This window comes from Hippoglossus hippoglossus, chromosome 16 (assembly GCF_009819705.1).
Source record: "Hippoglossus hippoglossus isolate fHipHip1 chromosome 16, fHipHip1.pri, whole genome shotgun sequence".
In the NCBI taxonomy this organism is placed as follows: Eukaryota; Metazoa; Chordata; class Actinopteri; order Pleuronectiformes; family Pleuronectidae; genus Hippoglossus; species Hippoglossus hippoglossus.
In genome coordinates, this window is record NC_047166.1 from 358,163 (window position 1) to 384,810 (window position 26,648).

At 43.5% G+C, this 26,648-nt stretch overlaps 3 protein-coding genes and 1 long non-coding RNA gene across 7 annotated transcripts in view; 2 read left to right on the top strand and 2 right to left on the bottom strand.

Annotated features, from left to right (window-relative positions):
• Positions 1-4,420, top strand: part of plekho1b (pleckstrin homology domain containing, family O member 1b) — a 10,306-nt gene extending 5,886 nt beyond the window's left edge. The window contains exons 4-7 of one of the 2 annotated variants that reach the window (XR_004616464.1): positions 1,023-1,127; positions 1,861-1,959; positions 2,221-2,925; positions 3,017-4,420. Coding sequence is in view for 1 of the 2 variants with exons in the window: in XM_034610750.1 (XP_034466641.1) it covers positions 1,023-1,127; positions 1,861-1,959; positions 2,221-2,838 (822 nt within the window). In the remaining variant the exon portion in view is untranslated. Of the gene's footprint in view, positions 1-1,022; positions 1,128-1,860; positions 1,960-2,220; positions 2,977-3,016 lie in introns of those variants that run through there. The other variant, XM_034610750.1, reaches the window with a different exon arrangement.
• A 336-nt stretch (positions 4,421-4,756) lies between these two features.
• Positions 4,757-11,952, bottom strand: LOC117776638 (acidic leucine-rich nuclear phosphoprotein 32 family member E-like). Of its 2 annotated transcripts, XM_034610760.1 has the most exons (7): positions 11,770-11,951; positions 9,976-10,125; positions 9,720-9,842; positions 9,194-9,353; positions 8,969-9,072; positions 5,364-5,424; positions 4,757-4,994 (listed from the first exon to the last, which is right to left on the bottom strand). In XM_034610760.1, the coding sequence occupies exons 1-7, from the start codon at positions 11,821-11,823 to the stop codon at positions 4,900-4,902; spliced, it is 747 nt and encodes a 248-aa protein (XP_034466651.1). In that variant the 5' UTR covers positions 11,824-11,951; the 3' UTR covers positions 4,757-4,899. The 2 variants fall into 2 exon arrangements, with proteins under 2 accessions (XP_034466651.1, XP_034466652.1); XM_034610761.1 differs by lacking the exons at positions 4,757-4,994; positions 5,364-5,424 and adding an exon at positions 8,803-8,866 and having other exon boundaries at positions 8,908-9,072; positions 11,770-11,952.
• On the top strand, positions 8,111-26,321 carry LOC117776643. Its single transcript, XR_004616469.1, has 3 exons — positions 8,111-8,271; positions 25,529-25,533; positions 26,311-26,321. It is a non-coding gene; the product is annotated as an uncharacterized LOC117776643 (long non-coding RNA).
• LOC117776628 (mothers against decapentaplegic homolog 4-like) lies at positions 13,741-22,035 on the bottom strand. 2 transcript variants are annotated; one of them, XM_034610740.1, is made up of 11 exons: positions 21,873-22,035; positions 20,678-20,926; positions 18,196-18,373; positions 17,730-17,858; positions 17,034-17,258; positions 16,818-16,934; positions 16,684-16,737; positions 16,415-16,598; positions 16,164-16,332; positions 15,956-16,076; positions 13,741-14,430 (listed from the first exon to the last, which is right to left on the bottom strand). In XM_034610740.1, the coding sequence occupies exons 2-11, from the start codon at positions 20,918-20,920 to the stop codon at positions 14,225-14,227; spliced, it is 1,626 nt and encodes a 541-aa protein (XP_034466631.1). In that variant the 5' UTR covers positions 20,921-20,926; positions 21,873-22,035; the 3' UTR covers positions 13,741-14,224. The 2 variants fall into 2 exon arrangements, with proteins under 2 accessions (XP_034466631.1, XP_034466630.1); XM_034610739.1 differs by having other exon boundaries at positions 18,163-18,373.
• Positions 26,322-26,648: the final 327 nt, after the last annotated feature.

Consider the following 26,648-nt stretch of genomic DNA (forward strand, 5'->3'; position numbering starts at 1 on the left):
GTCTGTCTGTCTGACGTCTGTCTGACTGTCTGTCTGTCTGTCTGTCTGTCTGTCTGACTCCTGTCTGTCTGTCTGACTCCTGTCTGTCTGTCTGTCTGTCTGTCTGACTCCTGTCTGTCTGTCTGACTCCTGTCTGTCTGTCTGACGTCTGTCTGTCTGTCTGACTCCTGTCTGTCTGTCTGACTCCTGTCTGTCTGTCTGATTGTACACGTCTGTCTGAATATGTATCTGTCTTTAATAAGAATCAATATCATTCACATTTACTTGAAGATTAACAATCAAAACAATAACTTCAACAATAACAAACAAGTTAGCAACACGCTAACACAAACTAACAACTACTTTTACAATGCGCAAAAACAAGATATAACAATTCATAATTTGTTTGTAACATGTAAAGAGATATACAAATATCAAGTTATCATCAAATTGCTCAAACATGCTAACAACAATGAAACAATATAAAAACTAGTTAACAAGCTAATATCAAAGATTTTTTAGGATAAACACCTATTAAATAAAAACTAAAAACAAAGTAAATGCAAAGAACATTTAACAAAATTTGTGAACATGCAAACATTAACATATCAAGCTTTAGCATTCTAAAAACATGCTAATACCAGAATAAAAGTTACTGTACCAACATGATAAAACAAGTTTATCAACAAAGAATATAATAAAAAGTTAATTTCAAGCTTAATCATTCAAATAACTAGCTAAAACATGCTAATATCAAAGACAAAAGCTACTATACAGACATGCTAACACAAGTTATCTACAATAAGTCTAATAAAACATCATAGCTAATACTAAGCTAAACATGCTACCAAGAAAGTAACAATAACATGTTAGCATCAACAATCAAGGTAACAAAAAACATTGACAGTGGAAACAAAGCCACAAGCTAATGTTTAACTGCAGCTGGAAGCTAACAGTGATGTAGTTGACATTAGAGTTCATGTTAGTTTGATTCTGTTCATTTCAAAACAAACATATAAATAAGGTCACTGTTTGCCTTGTAGGCTCCGAACCTGATCTTCCTGGCCGTCAGTCCTGAGGAGAAAGAATCCTGGATTAACGTCCTGAGCATTTCCATCACCAGAGCAAAGAACAGGATCCTGGACGAGGTAAAGACATCAGCCTCAGATTCACGTGATGATGACATCAAAGTTAGATTTAAAACCCGATGATAATAACATCAATGTGAGGGTTATGAGCTGTACTGCAGCCAGACACCAGGGGGCCATCCAGATGCTTTGGCTTCAGTTCAGGGAGCTGACATGTCCTCGTTTATTTACAGTTTAGAGCTCAAACCAACAGTTTGTTTGTCTCCTCTGAAGCTCGAAGTCATAAATCTTCAGTGGATTTTGTCTGATGTCACTGACGACTGATTTTACAAACTTCCTGTCATCGTGTTTATTTCAGTTACAGCAGCAGGAAGTGCGTCTGCTGATTCACATGCAGACAACCGTTGCCTTTTTTCCACCAATCAATACTCTGCTCAATACTCTGATCAATACTGGTTCTCTCAGCCATCGTGTTCCAGACTGAAAGAAACGTTCACGTCATCGATGTTGTTTTTTCCATCCAAGTTCACATCAGTGTAAAACAACAAAAACAAAATCTGTTCATACATTTTTATAATATAACATAAGATGTGGTTCTTCCTGAAAACCCAGTAAACCTCATGTCTGATGACAGTAATGATATTATTATTATTATTATTAATTATATTATCATTGTTATTATTATCGAACTGACTTTGGATTTGAAGAGTTTTTTTATTTACTTCAATACACAATGATCACAGCAGCGTCTGGTGGTGGTTAGAGGAACTGCAGCTGACGTGTTGTGTTTCAGGTAACCGTCGACGATTTGCAGCTTTCTCATCTGACCCGAGATCGAGTGAAGATTCCTCACAATCGCAGACTGCCGACCAGAGGCCACCTGCTGGCCGTGGTTAGTATGACAGTTTCAGCATCAAATATTTGAAATATCTCTACAATCATTTTGTCAAATCAGAATAATGAAATGTAAAATTCTGGATGTTTAAGACTCTGACAACCAAGGATATTTCCAGCTGAAGACATGATCTTACAAACTGTCTCATCTGGACGGACGTAGTTTCATTTCACGATGACGTCAGAGGTCGTTCCTCTCATGTGTAACCAGGTGTTTCCAGATGTTGTGTCACTGATCCTCCTCCTCCTCCTCCTCCAGGCCTCCACGTCATTGTCGGATGGGACTTTGACTCTGGACCTGATTCAGGAGGAACACGCTCCGTCAAAGGGAGCAGTCGTCTGCGATGCGCTCAGGGTCAACCTGGACACATGTCTCCTTAGTCCAGACTGTCCCAGGTCCAAAACTGAGGCCACACTTTCTACCAGGACCGCTGAGGCTTCTGGGAAATCCCACAGCCTTCCACGTGAGGTGGCAGTGGTGTGGGAGCAAACCCCTCAGCCAGCAAAGCGTCTGACGACGACAGAGAAAAATCGCTGCGTCTCCATGGACGAGATTCTTTCACATTCAGAGACTACAGTTACAAACAAAAAGACTGCGACCAGGTCAACATCGACCGCCACCGTGACGCTGATCAACCAGCTGCAGGAGCTGATTGGCCAGAAGCTGCAGAAGACGGAGCAGCTGCTGACAGAAGTGCGGTGGGAGTTGAAGGGGGAGGAGCCGGCCGAAGCTGAGAAACTCCTAAAGGAGGCAGCGACTGCCTGGCGTCAGGCCCGCGAAGTTCTGGAGGAGGTCAAGGAGCTGAGGGCATTGTATCGAGAACTGGACTTGTCTTCTCCCGTCAGTAAGAAACCAAACCCAGACGTCAGAACCTGATGTGACTCAGTCTGGTTCAAACCGGTTCAGTCTGGACCAGATAAATTCAGGGTCAGGAGGAGACAGTTCAGTGTCCAGTGATGTGAAACGTTCTCAGAAGAACAAGGAGCAGAAATCCAGCTGAGGTCACGATTCCGTCCTCAGCTACAAAATGTCAGAACCCACCTGAGGAACCTTCACTTACCTGACCTCTCTGATCAGACTGAAGGAAAATGTGCCAACACAATTTAGACCCAATGAAAAACCTCAGATTCTATGTCTCCTTCATTTCTGCTCAGACGACGTGAAGAGGATGAAGTTTTATGCAGCTGGACACAAAACTGGAGAACAGACGGTACGAATGCAGAATTCCATTTCCTCAAAATGTGACGAAGTCTCCATCACATGGAGAAGGTTCGGACTTTTAACTGGACGACGATCTAAAACAGATAATAGTCGTAACATGAAGTTACAGGTTCAACATGAAGGAGTTACATACATTATATTTAGAGACATCTAGTGGTGAAGTTGCATATTACAATCAACTAAACCCTGAGGAGACAAGAACTGGGAGGAGCAGCAGAACATGACGTGTACATTCTGTTAGTTTTCACATTGTAATTTAGGGAGCGCACTAAAGAATTTAGTCTGACTTACGTACGTCACAACATCTCAGATTCACTTTAAGTGAGACAACACGGTCTCTGGATCTCCCAGGTTTTTTTGGTCCTGGTTTGTTTCGGGTTTCAGTTAAAGATCAAATGAATTTGTCCTTAAATACAAAAACTTTATTTACAGACACTGACAGAAACAAATCACATGAGGTCAAGATGAATTAATTAATTTATGTTCTGAGGCAAAGTCAGTCAAATCTCTTTAAGGGTAAAAACTTGCTGAGTCATCACTCATTTTATGTTTCTCACGTCTGATCTGTTTTTTTCTGACATGATTTTGAAATGATGATCAGAGGCTCGATGGTGAAACTTAGATTTTATTCTATCAGAATAAAGTAAATTTGTAAAATGGAAACTTTGACTTGAATAAATCAACAGTTTGATCCGTAAACGTCTTCACTGATTCTCAACTCGTCAGTGACATCAGGCAGCTGATCTGAATCCAGCCGGACATGATGACATCATAGATGGATATGATGACGTCATCAAGCTCAGAGGGAAATTTACAAGAACTGAGACTGTTTCACTTCCTGTGTGAAGCCCCGCAGTTTGTAAATGTCCATTTATTTTCTATAGTTAAACATAAACAACTGGACGCAAGATGAAAATGTTTGATTCTAACTGGATCAGTTTTAATTAAATTAATTCACATTTTGTTCCATGTTTCTAACGTGTTGATCAGCAAAACACTTTCTGATTATTTATTAATTTCTTTTATCTGAATTAATTCATTTTATCTTCAAGAAAAACTCAGTACCTGAATCTTTGTTAATTTACAAACTTTAGAATCGGACAAATTATTATCATTGACTTATTGAAATAGACGACTCGACGATATTTGACTGAAGAAATCAGTTTTAATCAAAAACATCTGGTTACATCAACGATCAGACGACAAGAATAAAAAAATAAAATCCAAACCACAGAAACCAACATGGACGACGTCACTTGTATTTACACGGAGCGACAGACCGGAGCCGCCACAGCAGAGGGCTCAGCGAGTAACAGTCGACGTTATCGTCCCAGAGTGCTGCTGAACTTCTGGTTGAGAAAATCCAGAGGAGAAGAAAAAGATGTTTCTTAACTGACGAGGCTTCAGAAAATAATCAATGAACTGATCAGATGCAGCTGATGTTAAAGCTTCACATTTTTCCCGGCATCAGAAAATAACAGAACCCGACACCAGAGTCTTGTCCAAAAAAATGAAAATAGTTTGTTGTTGCTCAATTTTCATCTGATGACAAAGCAGCGGTGTGTTTTTTTTCTTACAGTGTACAGTCTGCTGAAATATCAGCACTGACTCTACACTGTAAAAAGTTAAACATGTTAATGTTGAAGCCGATCTGTCACAGCTGTTTCCTGTCTGTCTGAGGCGACGCCCGGCGAGGTCGGGGGGGGGGGGGTGTAATTATTCATCATCATCATCATCATCGTCGTCGTCATCATCTTCATCCTCCACTTCCCTCTTCCTCTTCTCCCCCTGAAGACCAGCGACTTCGTCATCTGACAAAAACAAGATCATACAACTTATTTAAAATATATACACACAGCAGCTGCCTGTTACGTGTGTGTGTGGCTGTGTTCAATCACACACACACACACAGACACACACACCTCTTTCCTATTCTTTGGTAGATTTTGTTAATGTAGTTTTATGTCAAGTCCAAAATGTTTTAATAAAACATTACAAACATGTATGAAACAATAACATTCAGTGAATCAATCAACTTATATACAAACCACACGTGAACAGTTAGAAAATATACAAAATAAACCAGGGAGGATGAACAGTTTTCTAACTTGTCAGTTCTGCACACAAACTATAAAAAGTGACAGAATATTAATGGCGAGAATAAAAACAAACAAACAAACCTCCGTCCTCCTCTTCGTCCTCGTCCTCTTCCTCCACATAGTCTCCATCATCTTCTTCATCCTGACAGCAAACACTTACAGTGAACAACAGCGCCTATTGGTGGTCACAGTGTGAAATCACAACCTGCTAATTCTGAACTAACGATATTACCCACCAGTCTGACGTGGTACGGTAAGCGTATTGCGTCACTTCCTGTTTTCCTGTCGCTGGTGGTCGCTCTCTCTGAACTAGCTCCTCTGCTAACACAGATATTTCTCTGTATCACTAGTTAAGTCTGTAGTTAAACATCCACACACACCAACCCCTCCTCTCTGGTGCTTTAGCGACTGTGTCTCCATCTGCGTGTCACCGGATTCTTCTGTTGGAGCTCACTGTCGTAGGCTAACAGGCTGATACATGAGCGATGGCTCCTCTGCTCCCTCCTGCTCCGAGTGTCTGATGTTCACTGACTCCTCTGCCTCCTTTAACAGTAGTATTGACAATAATAAAGATAGCCTTAGCGTAGCATTTATTTCATTACTAGACTCAATTGGTTTCAGTCAGTGTGTACACCAACCTACTCATTGTTGTAACCACACACTTGACCTTGTACTGTCATACGGTGTCAAAATTTAACATCTAATAGTACTTCCACGAATCCAATTCTATCAGTGCTGTAGCTAAATTTAAGGAAATAATTCCAATTACATTTAAACCCGTATTATCCGTCGATATAACCAACGAATTCTTCAAATACCCTAGCCCCACTGAGATCAACCATCTCGTCGATAGCTCTGTAAACTCATTACGATTAACATTAGACTCGATAGCGCCTCTAAAAAAGAAACGTGTAAAACATAGTAAATTAGCTCCGTGGTCTAATTCCAACAGACATGAATGAAAACAAGCGTCAAGAGAACTAGAAAGGAAGTGGTGCTCTAGAAACCGTGTGGAAAATCTCCTAGACTGGAAGAGTAGTGTTAAAGTTCATAAGAAGGTTCCACAAAGCAAGAGCTGCCTCCTACTCCACATTAAGAGAAGAGAATAAAAACATCCCCAGGTTTCTCTTCAGCTCTGGAGCTGACAGAGAGTCACACCTCCACCGAACCCAGTATCCCTCCATCCCTGAAGAGCAATATCTTTATGACCTTCTTTAATGATAAAATTCTAACAAGATCATACAACTTATTTAAAATATATACACACACACACACACACACACACAGCAGAGGCTGCCTGTTACGTGTGTGTGGCTGTGTTCAATCAGACAGACACACAAACCTCTTTCCTATTCTTTGGTTCTGAGAAAATCCTGAGAAGGTTGTAGCCAATCAGCTGTGTGAGTTTCTCCAAGAAAGTAATATGAAGACTGTCGGGGTTTAGAGCCAATCACAGCACGGAGACAGCCCTGGTTAAAGTCACTAATGAGCTTCTAATAGCTTCAGATGTTTGTGTCTGTCCTCGTCCTGTTAGATCTCAGTGCAGCATTCAACACTATTGACCATCACATTTTATTACAGAGACTAGAACAGTTCATTAGCATTAAAGGAACCGCCCTAAACTGGTTTAAATCATATTTTTCAGATCGATTCCAATTCGTGCAAATTAATGATGAGTCATCTGCGCTCACCAAAGTTAACCACGGTGTTCCACAGGGCTCTGTGCTCGGCCCAATTTTATTCTCATTATATACGCTTCCACTAGGAAACGTTATCAGGACACACTCGTACATTTCCACTGCTATGCAGATTACGCCCAGTTATACTAACCCTAACCTGAACAATGTAATCAAATAACTAAACTCCAATCACGTGTCAAGGACATAAAAACCTGGATGAGCTGCAAGTTTCTCTTATTAAACTCAGATAAAACAGAGGTTCTAATACTTAAACACCTTAGAGACACATCATCTAATGATGAAGCTGCTCTAGACGACATCGTCTTTGCTTCCAATGAAACATCAGGAACTTGGGAGTGATCTTCGATCCTGATTTGTCCTTTAATTCTCACTTAAAACTAATTTCTAGGACCGCCTTCTTCCACTTGTGTAACATCTCAAACATCAGACATATCTCAAAAAGATGCTGAAAAACGAGTCCAGGCCTTTGTTCCATCCAGACGTGATTATTGTAATTCATTATTATCAGGCTCCAGCAGGAAGTCGTTAAAGACTCGCTTAAAACCTTCCTTTACAATAAAGCTTATAGTTAGAGCCGGTCCAGGTTTGTCTTAGACCTGCTCTTAGTTCTGCTGCTATAGGTCTAGAATGTCGGGGGACACATGACACTCGGAGCTTCTCTTTCCAGCTTCTCCTTCCTCTTCTCCATCGTTATCACATCAAAGAAATTAATATCTCATCAATACATGTTACTGACTTGACTTCTTCCCCGGAGTCCCTTTGCCTTATCGTCCACAGATCCACATCGTGGATTATGATCTGTGGATCGCGTATCAGAGATCGTGATAATAATGGTGGATCCTGTATCGTGCTGGCACGGGATAGTGGTGGTGGACCACGATCGAGGTGGCAGCTGATGGTGGATCCTGATGGCTGCTGATCGTGGACTATGATCACAACAAGACTGCTTGATATATAATACGTCTCCTCAGATACTCGACCATTACTGACAATAATCCATCAGTTCATTGACCTTCCATTATTCTACAAAGTGTTTATTCTAATCAAAGCTGTAAATACTCTGATCTCTCTGATGTTCTCTGTTCCACGTGACATCTGTTCACTTGTGTCCGTCCTGGGAGACGGATCCTCACATGTGTCTCTGAGGTTTCTACCTTCTTTACCTGTTAAAGGTTTTAGTAGTTTGACTCTTGAGGGTTAAGAACAGAGGACGTCTCATCTTGTTAAAGCCTCTGAGACAAACTGATTTGTGAACATAGGCTATACTAATACAACTTGATTGATTGATTGTTTGAGCATATCACCTAATAGACAGTATGGCCAAAAACAACTATCGCAATATATTTAGGCTTTGTCGCGATACACAATATTCATTTCGATATTTTAAAATCTCCTCTAAAATCACTGCATAAATGTTAAATTCATAAAAGTCCACAGGAAGTGGCTAATCTAGCAGATGTTACCATTTCCGACGGTCCCTGAATGCACCTCGTCGGAAGATATCAGTGGACATTTAGGCTTAAAACAAGATGTTAATGAACTCGTTTCGAGTCGAATATAAACGTTGTTGCATCTGTTCATTCAGCAGCTGCAACAGAGGAAACTCTGTTTTCACTGATTCGTTCGGTTCAGTTTTCACAAAGAACATGAACAAACTGTCAATAACTGTCTCTGAACTCTTGTAAACTTGGGACTCTTCACTTTCGTCCTCTCTGGGTCTCTTCCCTCCGGATACTAACATACGCATGCTGAGGAGAGTTTTCTGGATGGGCAGCGAGCAGTCTGCTGTGAGGGGCACGAGGAGAGAAGCGAATCTCAAAGAGAATTTCATGCTGACGGCTTAAAACATCCACGTGACAATGTATAGTCGATGGTCGAGATGGTCATTTTATACACCACACGTGGTACAAGCCGCGATACCTCGAGTATATTCCATATATCGCCAACCCCTACATCACACTTCAAATATTGATTGGCCACACACACCTGGATTCCCTCCTTCATCAGGTAAGACAGTCCGACCTCGTCTCCTTCAGACTCCTCGTCATCCTCGTCCTCATCTCTGGTTGGTCCGGCTTCATCGTCCTCGTCTGGAACAAAGTTTGAGCTCAACATCGGATCCGATGACAACACATCACGTCTGTGTTTCTATGGAAACGCAGACTAACAAACCGTATCCCAGTTAAAATGCTACAGTTTTTTTGCTCTCACCGTTGTCGCCCTCAGAGTCTGGAGCCTCGTTGTCATCCTGGTCGAATCCGTCCAGGTAGGTGAGCTGAGGCAGCAGCTCGAACACGGCCTCTCTGTAGTCGTCCAGCGTGGTCACTTCACAGCTGTACAGGTCCAGACTCTTCAGGTTCTTCAGACTCTGCTGCAAAGACACAAAGAGACGCATTAGTCTCTATTCAACTTTTAAAACGAAGGCCCTGTTAGCCCACTTGGCTCTGACCATACACGGTTAATAGAACTCAGATTATTAGAGCCTCAGAAGTTTTACACTGCCCCTGTAATGTGCGCGTCCGTGACCCTGAAGCAGCGCCCAGCAGCCCCAAAAATGTAAAGTAGTGGGAAACATGAATTGATTGTTCTTATTGTACGTCACTTTGGATGAAAGCGTCAGCTGAACAATAAGTAATGTAAAGTTTGGTCTCTGCATTAAAGCAAACACTGGTGGTTCTGATGGACACGCCCCTTGTCTCAGGACCTGGTGTGATTGACAGGTGTCAGTCAGACTTACCAGAGGCTCAACGCCGCTCAGCTCTTTGAACTTGTTTCCACTTAGGTTCAGGTACGTCAGATTAGGACACTTCTCCACCAACTTGTCCAAACCTCCGGAGATGGTGTTGTCGTTCACTTCAAGCTGACACACACACACACACACACACACACACACACACACACACACACACACACACACACACACACACACACACACACAGTTAGAGGCAGTCAGCGACATCACAACATGGCCGCCGCTGCACTGCATCACTCACCTTGCGTAGTTTGGGGAGCGATGGCAGTTTGGAGAGCGAGGTGAGGCCGACGTTCACCATGCTGAGGATCTCCAGCTCCGTGTAATCGTCCGTCAGACCCTCCACCTCCCCGTCACTGGAGCGACAGTTGTCCACCACCAGCTCTTCCACCTGAACCAGACAACACGGTGACAGCAGCAGTGTGCTATGTTTACTAACTCGGTGTTAATCAGACCTGCTTAAATAGGTTAGGGTTAGGTTTACACCAGTTTAAATCAGACCTCTTTACACCAGTTTAAATCAGACCCGTTTACACCAGTTTAAATCAGACCTCTTTACACCAGTTTAAATCAGACCCGTTTACACCAGTTTAAATCAGACCTCTTTACACCAGTTTAAATCAGACCCGTTTACACCAGTTGAAATCAGACCCGTTTACACCCGTTGAAATCAGACCCGTTTACACCCGTTGAAATCAGACCCGTTTACACCAGTTTAAATCAGACCCGTTTACACCAGTTTAAATCAGACCCGTTTACACCAGTTTAAATCAGACCCGTTTACACCAGTTTAAATCAGACTCGTTTACACCAGTTTAAATCAGACCTCTTTACACCAGTTTAAAGCAGACCCGTTTACACCAGTTGAAATCAGACCTCTTTACACCAGTTGAAATCAGACCCGTTTACACCAGTTGAAATCAGACCCGTTTACACCAGTTGAAATCAGACCCGTTTACACCAGTTGAAATCAGACCCGTTTACACCAGTTGAAATCAGACCCGTTTACACCAGTTGAAATCAGACCCGTTTACACCAGTTGAAATCAGACCCGTTTACACCAGTTGAAATCAGACCCGTTTACACCAGTTTAAATCAGACCCGTTTACACCAGTTTAAATCAGACCCGTTTACACCAGTTGAAATCAGACCCGTTTACACCAGTTTAAATCAGACCCGTTTACACCAGTTTAAATCAGACTCGTTTACACCAGTTTAAATCAGACCTCTTTACACCAGTTTAAAGCAGACCCGTTTACACCAGTTGAAATCAGACCTCTTTACACCAGTTGAAATCAGACCCGTTTACACCAGTTGAAATCAGACCCGTTTACACCAGTTGAAATCAGACCCGTTTACACCAGTTGAAATCAGACCCGTTTACACCAGTTGAAATCAGACCCGTTTACACCAGTTGAAATCAGACCCGTTTACACCAGTTGAAATCAGACCCGTTTACACCAGTTGAAATCAGACCTCTTTACACCAGTTGAAATCAGACCCGTTTACACCAGTTGAAATCAGACCCGTTTACACCAGTTGAAATCAGACCCGTTTACACCAGTTGAAATCAGACCCGTTTACACCAGTTGAAATCAGACCCGTTTACACCAGTTGAAATCAGACCCTGAACGGAGAAACACGTAAACACATGACGTCACCGGCAGCTGCTCGTATAAAAGGAGGGAAACGGAGTCTCCGGTGAAGCGGCCTCACAGCTCGGTACCGGCTGGTGATGACCGGGGTTCACCGGGAGGACACGTGGTCTTAGTCTGAAACGTGGAGGTTCCAGACTCTGCTTCCAACGGCAGAAGATCAAAACGGGGCCGGAAACAAAGCACCAGCAGCGGGTGAAACTCAGCCGCTGCTGGTGCTTTGACCGGACCGCCTCTGACCGGACCACGGCTCCGGTCCGACGGTGTGACCAGACCGGGACCGAGGAACAGGGAGACCGCGGGACTTTCGTCCATGTTGAAGCCGTTTTCTGGGTCAAAATGTCGGACTGGTCGCTTCTGTGTGTGGCTGGAACACTCACCTCCGCCGGGCTCCGGCTCCTCAGCTCCACACTGACCCGCTTCTTCATGTCCATGCTGCGGTCCAACAGAGCGCGAGAGGCCGCTGCACAGAACTGAGGCTCCGGCGTCAGGCGGCAACTACGCCTCCATGTTCCACAGCAGGCCCCGCCCCTCACTCCGAGCTCCTATTGGATGAAAGAGAAGTCACTCAGCAGACCACTCCCCCAGCTGCTGATTATACAGACGTCCTCTCTGTGATTGGCCAGAAGAGCAGCGGCTGTGACCAATCAAGAGACGAAGATGAAACGTTTAAACGTCACACACGCCCACTCTTTGTCATTGTTGGCGCCATTTATGGTGCATTCAGGTTCCCTCGGCCTTTTCCAGACTGAAGATTATAAATTTATAAAGGTATGTTTGCTGTGTGTATTCTCTTTAACCCAGTGAATTTATATATCTGAATAAAAAATTTTAATAATACAGTAATGATTAAACTATTTTCTATTGACATGACATGTCAAATGACTAGTCCTCTGTTACAGAGGAAATTTTATTTTCTGATTCAAATCAAAATGAAGTCATTCAGCATAAAAAAATAATTAATTAATAAAATTCTTGAATAAAGAAACATTTTTTTTTTATAAAAGTTTATTTTGAAGAAACAGCAGATGTTAGGGAGTTATACACACTTTCCGTATAAAAGCCTTTAAACTGAAGAGTCAAAGCGTAAACAGGATGTGATGTCATGAGGAGCAGGAAATCAATCTTTGGTAGATTATCAATAAAAGTCAACATAAATAAAACCTTGTTCAAGGAGCAGTCAGAGTTAAACTGTGAAGTTCAATGATGCTTTGAATCTGAAACTTTCACTTATTTCATTACAAAACTTCTTCAGTTCATTAAATATACAAATATTTATTATTAAACATGTTTCCTGAAGTTCAACTGTCAAATAATTTCCAGAAATAAACATCCTGTTTCATTTAGTTGACATTTTAGAGTTGATGGTTTTTAAAGAGGGGACTTTATGTTTTTATCTCGACATGAATCAGAATAAATATCAATGTTCACCGTGTTTCTATAAAACCGACTGAATGATACAGTAGAAACCTTCAGAATAAGATAAAAGTAAATAAAACCGACGGAGAAGAAAATGAAAATAATCAAATCTGAAAACTGAGCAGAGAAAAAGATCAGTGTCACGTCTGAGCACAATCAATGAAGACGTCGATCACACTGAGACGATCACGTGAGCTTTTCTTATTCTGTGGAGTTTTACTTTGAAAATACCTGATGTATAAATCAGTGACTTCCTGTAACATCAGGAGACCTGGACCCTGAACTACGAAGAAGGATTTGTGGTTATCAGGTAACTTCAGGTTTAATTCTGAGTTTTCAGTCCTACGAAGCTCATTCACTTGTTATCAGGGTAAATCACCACGGTAACTTACACTGAACAGCTGACCTGCTCCAGGTTAAGTTGGAGATAAGAGTTTAAACAGTATAAAGCTCCGCCCACTGACCAATCCCAATGTGTGAGTGGTATCCATGGAAACTTATTTGATTGACAGGAGGAATGAGACGCTGCTGTTGATTGATTGTCTGAAGCTTGGAGGTCTGTACCTGAACCAACAAATGAGCAATGAAGTGTTTGTTTACACCTGTGCAGGGCCGGCCCTGGCAATGTTGGAACCCTAGGCGAGATTTCAGATTGGCGCCCCCTAACATACACACGCAAAACTGCAAGCGCCCCTTCAGCCGCCTGGCTGTTCACACAGGAAGCGCATTTCTCCGCACTGGTTCAGGGGTAAATGATGATTGTCTTCACAGGTGACTGACCTACGCAAGCCCATAGCCGCCACCCCCCCACAAGAGATTGTGTGCTTGTGTGTGTCTGTCTGTTTAGACACAACTGACAAATGTGGAATAAGTACATAATTAAAGATAGAGGAAATTGAAACTCCAGGAGAACAGCGGGGAAATCGAATCGTCTATATAATATATCACTTATATCGTTTAATATCGATTTTCAGTGTGCTTTCTGGCCCGATTCGCTCGCGGTGAACAGAAAAAATAGAACAGACCCCGAAACCATCGCTGCAGATCGCGAGCCGGCCGCGACGCTTCCCGGCGCTTCACTGCCAGTGTGAACAGCCCAATTGATTAACATGGGCGCGGAAAGGAGGCGGACAGCTTTTCGTGGCGCTTCGCGGTGCTTCTACCTCCGGTGCGTCCCCGGGGTTAGAGGATGATGGTGTGACGTTAATGCATTGGTTTACATTGCATGTGTCACGTCATGATAAATCAGTCTCTTGTGCCACCCTCTCGGCATTTTGCGCCCTAGGCAACCGCCTATGTCGCCTATGCCAGGAGCCGCCCCTGCACCTGTGTGTAGGAGCATGAGGTGGGCAGGGCTCATAGAAACATCACACAAACACCCACACTCTCAGACACACACACACCTGTTGCGGGGTGTCAGAGTGAATGCTCTTGTGGTGGCAACATATGCAGCACCTGGTCGAGAAGCTGCAGCGCCCGGTGCAGGTGAACCTCCAGCCAGCAGGGGGTGTCTTTGATGCTCTGTCGCGGGTAGTCACAGCCCCAACCTTTAACGAAGCTCAGACGCACGATACACAACCTACGCAGGTCGTCCACACCCAGACCTGCCAGTGAGCACACACCTGGAGGAGGACAGGAAGTTCACTGACACACAGTCACAACACACAACCCCTGTATAACACAGCTTTTATTTTGAAATGTTTAGCATAACATTCGATCCCTGGGCCCTGAACTACGCAGGATTTGCGCTTATCAGGTTAACTTCCGATTTAATGTGATGTTTTCAGTCCTACGAAGCTCGTTGACTTGTTATCAGGTAAATCACCACGGTAACTTACACTGAGCAGCTGACCTGCTCCAGGTTAAGTTGGAGATAACAGATCAAACAGTATAAAGCTCCGCCCACTGACCAATCCCTTCCTTTGAACCATGACATCATGTTCTTAGAGGATCTGTGGAGCTGGTGTGGATGGTTCGAGTCTCTGAGGAGGACCAGGGTCTTCAGAGACCCACAAGATCCTTTGAGCTCCTCTGATGAGCTTCTGAAAGATCTAGATTCTCCTCAGAGGATGAACCTCTGTCAGCTGCTGGAGCCCAACAGAACCAGCCTGACCCGTAAAGTGCTCCCAGTACCACAGACTGCATCTGCTCCACTTACTGATACTGATGTACTGGGAGTGTTAGCGGAGGAGAACCTCACATACTTTAATACTTTGATCCTTTAAGACAGCCCCCCCCTCTGGGACTTGAACACTCACCACAGTGACTCTACACTGTTGTGTGGTGCACACTCTCCTTAAAGGGAAGGATAAGGGAAGTTTAAATCAATGTCTGGTTGGTGAAGTGGATCTCAGCCTCTAACTCACCCAGTACATCTCAATCTCTCTGTTTGCAGAGTGTGTCCTCAGAGACAGTGTGTGTCCTCAGAGTCAGTGTGTGTCCTCAGAGTTAGAGTGTGTCCTCAGAGTCAGAGTGTGTCCTCAAAGTCAGTGTGTGTACTCAGAGTCAGTGTGTGTCCTCAGAGTCAGTGTGTGTCCTCAGAGTCAGTGTGTGTCCTCAAAGTCAGTGTGTGTACTCAGAGTCAGTGTGTGTCCTCAGAGTCAGTGTGTGTACTCAGAGTCAGTGTGTGTCCTCAGAGTCAGTGTGTGTCCTCAGAGTCAGTGTGTGTCCTCAGAGTCAGTGTGTGTCCTCAAAGTCAGTGTGTGTACTCAGAGTCAGTGTGTGTCCTCAGAGTCAGTGTGTGTCCTCAGAGTCAGTGTGTGAAAGATATCCTGAATATCTCCCAGGATGTCAAGTGTAAACATGCAATAGATGTTTACACTTGACATCTATTGCACTTCTGTCTGTCCTGGGAGACGGATCCTCACATGTGTCTCTGAGGTTTCTACGTTCTTTTTATCCTGTTAAAAGGGTTTTTTTTGTTGTTTTTCCTGACTCTTGTTGAGGGTTAAGAACAGAGGATGTCACACCTTGTTAAAGCCCTATGAGACAAATTGTGATTTGTGAATATGGGCTATACAAATAAAATTTGATTGATTGATTGATGAATATGTTGAACCTGCTTCGTAGTTCAGGCCTCAGTTCTCCCTGTGTGGACGTCAGACACATCACATAAGCAGCAGAGAGAGAGAGACAGGTGATACTCACCGACAGCAGGGGCGACTCCTCCTACACTGTTCGGGCCAGGAATCGAACCAACAACCATAGTGGCCTGAGCTGCTGCTGCCTGCCGCTGCATCTGTCTGTGGCACTGCCGCAAGTCGAACACCTGGACAAATGGACAGATGGGTGAGAGACAGCCAGGTGAGAGACAGACAGGTACACCAGAGTGTCATCTGCATATTGACACATTCACCTTAATACAAGCTCCCGGGTAGATCTTACGAACTCCATCTCCAGGTGCTCGGCCGGCCTCACGATCCAGGTAGTAACTCTGAATGAACACAGAGTGGTCGCTAAGGCAACGCATCCAGACATCTCCCTCCCCCCGACACTCCAATTGAACTCCTCGACCGATGTGAAGCCTGTAAGAAGAAGATGCAGAGTAAGAATGAGGCAGACAGACGGCTGTGGGAGTACCATGCCTCACCGTCAGGCTGACCTCACCTAGCACGGTGGCTGGTGGCAGTGCGATGGACGTTGCTCAGCTGTCCCAGACAGAAACGATCTCCTCCTGAAGGATCCACGTATCCGTCCACGGTCACCAGGGGACAGCTGGACTGGACCTTAAACATCTCCCCAACCTGGATGTCCAACTCAAAGTAGGAGATTGAACACCAGAACTCTGGACCTGAGAGACGGCGGGAACAGAGATGGTTGTCAGAAGAGAGGACTTGTGTTTTAAAGGTGAGGACACTGTGGGGTAGATTTCATACCTGGGTGGTTGGACACAGGTTGTGGATACGGAGTGGTGCTGTGATGCTGAGACCCTGCAGGAACACACATTCACACTCAGTACGAAGTTCCACAGAACCACACTAACATTTCACATGGTCACATGATCTCGTACAGAAGTGAGTATTGGGGGGGTGATGAGGATGATGTAATCGAGGCTGCTGGTGGCTCCGCCCACTCTGTAGAGGTCCTACATCGCTGTAGCGGGCGAGGTCATTACCTGTCCAGGTGGCTGCAGAAACATAACACAAACATCATAATTTCTGCTACAAATAATTTTAAAACTTCTACTGCTTCAACTAGTACCCACTGTTGTACCCCCCCACAGTACCAGTTTTAGAGGGGTTGCTGTACTCTGGGCTCTGCTGGTGTAGTGTGGTTGGGGTGGACGGGTGAGGAGGCTGTGGGGTGACGGGAGGATTCCATTTTGGTGGCGAGGCCTGACCCCCCTGGCTCTGAGGCAGGGCAATCTGAAGGCAACCTGGGCCCTCACCACCAACAGCCACATCCCCAACCCCCCCACAAACGCCTCTTCTACCACACACGGAGCTGCAGCCTGCAGAAGAAATGACAGAGTCAGAACCAACCCTCCAGAACCACTCAGAACTGGATGAAGGCTGACGTGCTGAAGTGCCACGGTAAGCGCATTGCATCATTTCCTGTTTTCCTACCAGTGGTGGTGGTCACTCTCTCTGAACTAGCTCCACTGCTAATTCTGATCATTTCTACATAACTTCTGCTAATCGCTGATCTACAGTTAAATATTGACATATATCACTCCCTACTCTCTGGTGATCTAGCGACGCTGTGTTGAGCCCACCCTCGTAGGCTAACAGGCTAATCTTTTAGCCACGGAATTGCTCATTGTTAACATCTATGAGACAAACTGGGAATATGAGACAAATAAAATGTGATTGATTTGATTGATTGATTGAGAACGATTACATTACATCCAGAACCACTCAGATGATTCAGAACAATCACATGGTATCTTTGAGATAGATATAAAAAGTGTGTTGACAGTGACCTGGAGGAGACAGAGGCATGCTGGGATACACGTTGACAGGGCGGGGCTGGTCGTAGGGGTCAGGGTGGGGGGGCAGGTCGATCTTTACACAGTCCTGAATGAACTCCTCCTTTATCAGAGTCTGAGGACCTGAAGGAAGACAGCATGTGATGTTAGTGATAGTGTTACATGAAGCTTTGCAACATTATTTTACATTAAATGATGCCAAGCTACATGACGCTAAATTACATGAAGCTAAGCAACATATAGTTAAGCCACGTGAAGCTAAGCTATGTTACATGAAGCTACGTGACCTGACTTTTTTGCAAAGTTTAAAAATTTTAATAAAAATAAAAATGAAAAAATATATAAAAATAAGAATAATTTAATGAAACAAAATGGAAAAGGGCCACCATCTGCCGCCAAATGGAAAAACGACGTTCAGTATAAATACCCTGTGCATGACGTGAGACAGGTGAGTGTCTACCTGCAATGGCGGGCGACGCCACCCTCTCGTAGTGATAAGGGTTCACACACACACTGTCGTACTTCAGGTCGAACGCAAACTGACAGAACTTCACGTGTTTGAGTTCGTTCTTATGGAGGTCAGGCCAACGCCACAGACGAGTGTAGATCACATGAGGGAAACCCTTTCTACCTGCTACCTGTGAGAGACAGACAGGTGAGAGACAGACAGGTGACAGACAGAGAGGTGAGAGACAGACAGGAGAGAGACAGACAGGAGAGAGACAGACAGGTGAGAGACAGACAGGAAACATCCTTCTTGGTAATTCATATAAACTCTGTGAGAACAGACTGAGTCATTCTGAGAAGAGGTTACCACGGACACTGTGTGTGTGTGTGTGTGTGTGTGTGTGTGTGTGTGTGTGTGCTCTTGTACAGCTATCTTTGTGAGGACCAGTTTGAGTCTACAACCTACAGAGTGAGGACCTTTTGGCTCACTTTGTGACCCCCCTTTAATGGATTGTTTGGGGGTTAAGACTTTGTTTTAGGGTTAGGGTTAGAATAAGGTTTAGGTTAGGTTAAGGGTTAGGGTTAGGCATTTAGTTTGGATGGTTAGGGTTGGGGAATGCATTATGCCAAAGATAGTTGTACAAACGTGTGTGTGTGTGTGTACGTGTGCGTGTGCGCACAGGTGAAGGGCAGGGAGGAGACCGCAGACAAAACCCACACATATACAAGTCGTTTTCAGACATGAGCTGCAGGTGAAATCCACAGAATCGTCTCCAGAGCTTCTCCAGAGTTAGTGTTTCCCAGCTGAACAACACAGCAGCAGGTTTTCTGCACAGACTCATTCACAACAGCATCAGATCCTCCTCCTGGTTCAGGTGAGAGGGGGGGCAGCCGGGTGCAGCAGACAGAGACAGGAAGTGACGTGTTACCTCTGCTGCAGAGGTCATGTGATCATGTTTACATCACCTGACACCTTCGTCAGCTCTGATCACCACAAACTCTCTTCACATCTTCGTGTCCCCCCCCCCCCCCCCCCCCCCCCCCCCCCCCCCCCCCCACACACACACACACACTCAGTGGAGGATCCTCTGCTGTGTTCACACTGCTCCTGGATTTACACTTTATACAGGAGCTCAGGAGGAGGAAGACAAACTGAGTCTGATCCTCCAGAGAAGATCCAGAGAACTGAGGAGCTCAGGTCTGGAAGCAGCTTTAGAGAACAACTAGAGAACCTCGAAGAGAACCTTCTGCAGGTTCCACATCCAAACAAAAAGAGTAGATCTGATGTAACAGTGTCAGACTGATGACTCTAAGACTCTGAGTGTGTGTGTGTTTCTCTCCACTAGGAGGAGGGCGGGGGGGTTGGGGGCTGGTTTGTTTTGTCTGAAACACAGGAAAGGGGCGGGGTTAAGAGTTCAGTCAGACAGTGAATGTGTGTGTGTCTTTGTGTGGGTACATGTCTCTTTGTACACTGTAAAAAATCTATCTTGGACTGAACATTTTGAACATTTTTGAGTGTAGGGCATAAATCTGAACCAAGAACCAACATTAGAATCTTGTTTAGTACCAGTGGAACCTCTTCATGCAGCCTGAAGAACCCCATAAAGAACATAAAGAACACATCAGTCTGTCGCAGGTTTCTAACATGAAGTGTTTCCTCTATCACCAGTGTCCAGGATTCTGATTGGTCAAATGACTCAAACAATTCATCATTTATCAAATCTGTTGTTTTAGTTTTTTTCTAAATTAATATACAAACGTATTTGTTGCTCATTCTCTGAACGTGGTGACGTCATGTGTTGCTGAACTGCATTGTGGGTCCTTCTCTCTGCGTTGCATTGCTGTAGAAGTTAAAGGGATAGTTCACCAAAAAATTAAAATTCACTCATTATCTACTCACCACTATGACGCAGGGATGAAGTGTTTTAGAACAACGTCATTTACACAAAGTTTTTAGCCTAAATGTCCTCTGTGATCCTCCTAATGCTGCAGTTACTGCACATATCAGAGACATTTAGGCTGAAAACTTGGCGTCAATGACCTCGTATTGTGTTGAATATGAATTTCAAGGCTTCCGGACACTTGATGACATCACAGGAGCAGAATGGAGGCATGTTATGTTTTTTCTGTTGTTTTATTACGTCTGAAGAATCAGTCACCAGTTAATTCAATTGTATTGGATTCTGCTGCAAGGCTGTCGCTGAAACTCCAGAAGTGTTTTGTGGGCTCAAACACTCCCCCCCACCCTCCATCATAGTGGTGAGTAGTTAATAAGTGAATTTTCATTTTTATGTGGCGTAGTTTGACAGTGGAGACACACCCAGTCGTTATGATCGACACTGAAGACACGGAACCACAACGACACAAGCTGATCATGTGACTTTTAAAACAGTTTTATTTGTTGTTGTTCAATGTCTTTAAACGTCCTGAACAAGTTATGAAGAGTATTTATCCATTGAACTGTTTTTATTATCTGTCATCAGATCAGTTCCTACCTGCAGGCGTCCGTCCAGCGTCCTCTGGATGGTCACACACTTGCTGGGGTGGACCCCGTTGGTGGTAACCGCGGTAACGAGTGAGTCCAACTCGTCTTTTTTCTCCTTCAGCTTCTTCACCAAGCTCTCGATCGCCCGCTTAGCGAAGCCCTCGTTCTCTCCGCCCTGTCGGTGACACATGAGGCTGTGAACGATACTGAGGCAGGGGTCACCACTGCTGGGGGCGGAGTCAAGCACCGACATGGTCACCTGGAGAAAAGACCGTCAGTGACTGTATATAACGATGATCAGTGACTGTATATAAAGATGATCAGTGACTGTATATAAAGACCGTCAGTGACTGTATATAACGATGATCAGTGACTGTATATAAAGATGATCAGTGACTGTATATAAAGATGATCAGTGACTGTATATAAAGACCATCAGTGACTGTATATGAAGATGATCAGTGACTGTATATAAAGACCATCAGTGACTGTATATAAAGATGATCAGTGACTGTATATAAAGACCATCAGTGACTGTATATGAAGATGATCAGTGACTGTATATAACGATGATCAGTGACTGTATATAAAGATGATCAGTGACTATATATAAAGATGATCAGTGACTATATATAAAGACCATCAGTGACTGTATATAAAGATGATCAGTGACTGTATATAAAGATGATCAGTGACTGTATATAAAGATGATCAGTGACTGTATATAAAGACCATCAGTGACTGTATATAAAGACCATCAGTGACTGTATATGAAGATGATCAGTGACTGTATATAACGATGATCAGTGACTGTATATAAAGATGATCAGTGACTGTATATAAAGATGATCAGTGACTGTATATAAAGATGATCAGTGACTGTATATAAAGATGATCAGTGACTGTATATAAAGATGATCAGTGACTGTATATGAAGATGATCAGCGATCAAAGACAGTTACAGACAGACAGTTACAGACAGACAGTTACAGACAGTTACAGACAGACGGACAGTTACAGACGGACAGTTACAGACAGACAGTTACAGACAGACAGTTACAGACAGACGGACAGTTACAGACGGACAGTTACAGACAGACAGTTACAGACAGACGGACAGTTACAGACAGTTACAGACAGTCATGCTGCATCAACAGTTGTCTAAGATCAAATCTCAGTGTTGATGAATCTTCAGCTTCACTCACCAGGACGCAGCTCTCTCTGCTCGGCTGTGATCCACTGCCTGTGTCTGTCTCTGTGTGTGTGTCTGTGTGGGTCTCTGTGTGTGTCTGTGTGTCTGTGTGTTTCTGTGTGTGTGTGTCCGTCTGCTCAGAGTCAGACTGTCTGTGTGTGTGTGTGTGTGTGGGGGGGGGGGGGGGGGTGGTTGTGTCATGACCATGCAGACAGTCAGACATAACAGGAAGTCATCTGATGTCCGTCCTTGGAAAATAAGAGCTGCTGACATCCAGTGTGTTGTCTCACTGTTATTAACACTGACGACAACAGCACAACAGTAACATGGGTCCTCAGCAGCTGCAGCAGATGATTCCACAGAAACACATGAACGACATCAGGCTGACAAACTCACTAAAGATTATACTGAAGCAAAGACAAGGGATTTATAGAGATATATAAATATTCATCAAATTAAAAGTTTAGAAAGATGTGTCACTGCAGCTTTATGAAGAATTCACTTCCTGTTGTGTAACAATCATCATAATCTGCATAAACAAATATTAACTAGTATAAACAAGTGTAAAATATAATCTTGTACTACCACTTTGAGCTTTTATTTTGAAGGCTACAACCAGAAAAGCTTTCCCCACTCTTTGTTTTGACCTTCTGTCTGTTTGTGTGTCTGACTCCTGCTTTAGTGTGAAAACTCTCCTGTGTTTCTGCATGTGTGTCGTTACCCCTGGTAACCCAGGACTTTTAGCATCATCTGGTGGTGATGAGAGCGCGATGCAGTCAGATCATCAGCTTTCTTTTTAATACAAGTGAATTTAATTATGTCATTGTGTGATTTTATAAAATAATTTAAAATGGATAAATGAATGAAAACTAATTTATTTCAGGTCTGTTTTTATATATTTCAAGGATGATTTGATACAAGTTCAATATAAAAACACTTGATTTGATTCCTGCACCATTGAATAAAAACTTTACAAGTACGTTTAAAATGTATATCAATTCAACTATGAAACATAAATATAATGATACCATCACAAGTCTACTAAAAACAAACGTTTACTTTTCATGCTTTAAGTAGCTGTATGATTACTAAAGTGACTGTATAATCTGGAGTATTTGCAGTACATAGCCTTTACACTGTTGTACAACGACTTTTACTTTAGTTTCACAAGCATGTGATTACATGTGTGTATGTCTTACTCATATATAATATACCTATTTGTTTATCTTCCTGTGCTGATTAAAACTATTAAATATCAGTAGAGTTCACTCCGCCACTAACTTGATTCAATCAATATAATATTATATACAATAATATAGCATAATATAACATGATATAATATAATATAACATAACATGATATTATTTAATATAATATAATATAATACAATATAATATAATGTAAAATAATATAACATGATATAATATTATACGATATAACAAGTTCATAAGAATATATATTGCTGTTAGCTGCTGTTAGCTGCTGTTAGCTGCTGTTAGCTGCTGTTAGCTGCTGTTAGCTGCTGTTAGCTGCTGTTAGCTGCTGTTAGCTGCTGTTAGCTGCTGTTAGCTGGTCAGTTTGAGCTCATTTCAATCATTTCAAGTCTGTGTTTAACCTGGTCCTCTTGTCTGAGTGTGAAGTGGAAGAAACCTGTCAGGTGAGCACAAAGACGTCGCTGAGTTCGAGAGATGTTGCTAAGTTAGCGGGCTAACGTTAGCAGTTAGTAGTGCAGGTTGTTAATGCAAACTTACCGTGGTGTGATTTGAAAGGTCCGGAGAAGCTGCAGCTCTCCCTCTGACAGCTAAAGTCCAAGTCATATTCATGCTAACAGGCTAAAGCTAATCATCAACACTGCGCGCGTCCTCGCCCACGTGACCCTGACGAGGTGAACATGTGACTCGGTCATTGTTCTTCATGTTCATTGTCATTTAAACCAGTAACAGCATTAAACACAGCTAACTACAACAAGCTAATCCCAACATGCTAACTAAAATAATCCAACTACCACAAGCTAACTACAACAAGCCAACTACAATAAACCAACTACAACAAGCTAACTACCACAAGCTAATTACAACAAGCTAACTAAGACAAGCTAACTACAACAAGCTAACTACAACAAGCTAACTACCACAAGCTAATTAAAACAAGCTAATTACAAGAAGCTAACTACAATAAGCCAACTACAAGTGATCGTATTGGCGGATCGTGGACCGTGTTGGCAGCAGATTGTGGATCACGATGATGGATCCTGACCGTGGACTATGATCACAACAAGACTTCTTGATATACAATATGTCTCCTCAGATACTTTACCATTACTGACAATAACTCCTCAGTTCATTTACCTTCCATTATGTTACAAACTGTTTCTTCTAATCAATGTTGTAAATAGTCTTATTTTGTTGATATGTTCAGTTTCATGCTGCAGCGTTCTGCAGTGTGTGATGTTTCTGTCATGGTCTGGAGCAGGACCTGTCCATGGATCCCAGCTCTTTGAGCAACCTGATGGTGGATGTTGGAATGAAACTCCAGCAGCCGACCTCCACAGGACAAACAATTGTTTCCAGCCACGTTGCTCTGCCTCAAAATCCATGTCTGCATCGCAGCCTTTTCCTCTCAGTCATCAACATTATCCTCCCAGTGCTCTGTGAATTCTACCAAGTAGACGATGTGCAGGGTGTTGGACCAGAGCATCAGGTCTGGTCTTAGGGTGGTAGTGAAGATATGTGATGCTCTAAGCAGGAGGCTAATCCTGCTAGCTTCCATTCCCCACAGGTCCTTCCAGCTGATCCTTCTTTTATCTATTCTCTCCCATTTCATCCACTGCCCTGTCTGCACTGCACTGCCCTGAAACACGTTTCAGTTTCTCTCAGATTCTCATGGATCAGCTGATTCAGCCGAGGGTGGTGACCTCTGACCCCGACCTGCAGCAGCAGAGGGCGCTGTCCGGCCTCCCTCCAGCGGTCCTGCTGGTGAAGGAGGAGCCGTCAACACTGATGCTGGGCCCACAGGTGAGTTACAGAGCTGTCGACCAATGGAAAGGAGGCGTCATCTTCATGTGATTTACGTGACGTCAGGCGTCCATGTTGGTGCCTGAACAGGAAGTGACCTGTGTGAACCGGTCTCTCCATGTTTTAGGCTTCTCACGTCTCCCAGAGGGAGGTGTGGCGTCCGAGGAGGAGCAGGAGGAAGAGGAGGAGTGTGTGGACCCGGCTCAGCTGGCAGCATGTGACCCGACGTTTCTCCACCTCCAGACCTCGAGGCTTCTGGAGCTTCATGAAGAAATACAGATGGAGAGCCCGGTTGACGTCCACCTGCAGGAGTGAGTATCTGCTGGATGACACAGTAAACTAACATATATTTTATTTTAGTTCATAATTTTTATTTTAGGTGTATATATATCATCCGATTTTGATGGTGGATCCTGATCGTGGTGGATCCTGATCGTGGACTATGATCACATCAAGTCTGCTTGATATATAATATTTCTCCTCAGATACTCGACCATTACTGACAATAATCCATCAGTTCATTGACCTTCAGCTACAAAGTGTTTATTCTAATCAAAGCTGTAAATACTCTGATCTCTCTGATGTTCTCTGTTCCACGGGACATCTGTTCACTTGTGTCCGTCCTGGGAGACGGATCCTCACATGTGTCTCTGAGGATCCGTCCTGGGAGACGGATCCTCACATGTGTCTCTGAGGTTTCTACCTTCTTTACCTGTTAAAGGTTTTAGTAGTTTGACTCTTGTTGAGGGTTAAGGACAGAGGACGTCTCACCTTGTTAAAGACTATGAGACAAACTGGGATTTGTGAATATGGGCTATACAAATAAGATTTCATTGATTAATTGATTTTATTTTATTACTTTAGTTTTATTAAATTTTTTATATTGTATTTTAAATTATTTTTGCTTGTGTGGTTTTCAGATATTTTTCATCATAGTACGAAGGGAGCCTGTGACCCAAGAATTTAATTGCCAGCGACTGCTGTATGAAATTATTGCGCACATGAGAATAAAATCTTGAGACAGGTCAGCTGATACTGACCCCCCCCTCTAACACCACGATGGGGCGTGGCATTAAAACTATTTCAATAATTATCAGTAATTATCACAATATCATTTTCGTTATTGATATGATGCTTATACGTCATGTCAACACAGTGAAGAGGTTAAACTAACAAAAATCTATTTCACAGAAATAATAATGTGACTTTTATCAGGATTATTATCATTTTTATCATCCAGCCATCGTCATAGTGACGCTCTGTGGTTCATTCCTCTGTGGTTGAAAAGGCAAAAAAACACCATGAGGTCAATGATGTGATGGAGAACCGGACTTTTTTAATTAACTAACTGTACCTGTTAATTAACTTTTATATTTCAGGTCGACACCTGAGCCAGAACCTGCAGAGGGGCGTGGCCTCCACAACTAGGCTACGCAGTGTCAGCAGAGTCAACGTTCCAACCAAGAGACAGCTGGACTCACAGTTGGACGAGTACATGTCCATGTCCAGGAGCCGACTGGACAGACAGCTGGACGAGTACATGTCCATGTCCAGGAGCCGATTGGACAGACAACTGGACGAGTACATGTCCATGTCCAGGAGCCGATTGGACAGACAACTGGACGAGTACATGTCGATGGATGGAGACGGACAGTGGGACTGAGGCCTGGGGCGGGTGTTAATGTTTAGTTTTTTATTTACAGAGTCATTGTTTCACCAGAGTTTAAGTTGTGACACCACCTCCAGGAACAGTGTGGAAATGCACATGTTGAGTT

What these genes read in the sequence shown, in the direction of transcription:
- LOC117776628 (XM_034610739.1), bottom strand. Translation starts at nt 20,920, where the DNA reads ATGTCGGTGCTTGACTCCGCCCCCAGCAGTGGTGACCCCTGCCTCAGT. An exon ending in ACCTGTGTCCAACCACCCAG is followed by an intron (nt 16,599 to 16,683) that starts GTATGAAATCTA and finishes GCCGTCTCTCAG; the next exon opens with GTCCAGAGTTCTGGTGTTCA. An exon ending in GCCACCAGCCACCGTGCTAG is followed by an intron (nt 16,333 to 16,414) that starts GTGAGGTCAGCC and finishes TTCTTCTTACAG; the next exon opens with GCTTCACATCGGTCGAGGAG.
- LOC117776638 (XM_034610760.1), bottom strand. Translation starts at nt 11,823, where the DNA reads ATGGACATGAAGAAGCGGGTCAGTGTGGAGCTGAGGAGCCGGAGCCCG. An exon ending in GGAGCCGGAGCCCGGCGGAG is followed by an intron (nt 10,126 to 11,769) that starts GTGAGTGTTCCA and finishes TGTCTGGTTCAG; the next exon opens with GTGGAAGAGCTGGTGGTGGA. An exon ending in TGAGCGGCGTTGAGCCTCTG is followed by an intron (nt 9,354 to 9,719) that starts GTAAGTCTGACT and finishes GTGTCTTTGCAG; the next exon opens with CAGAGTCTGAAGAACCTGAA.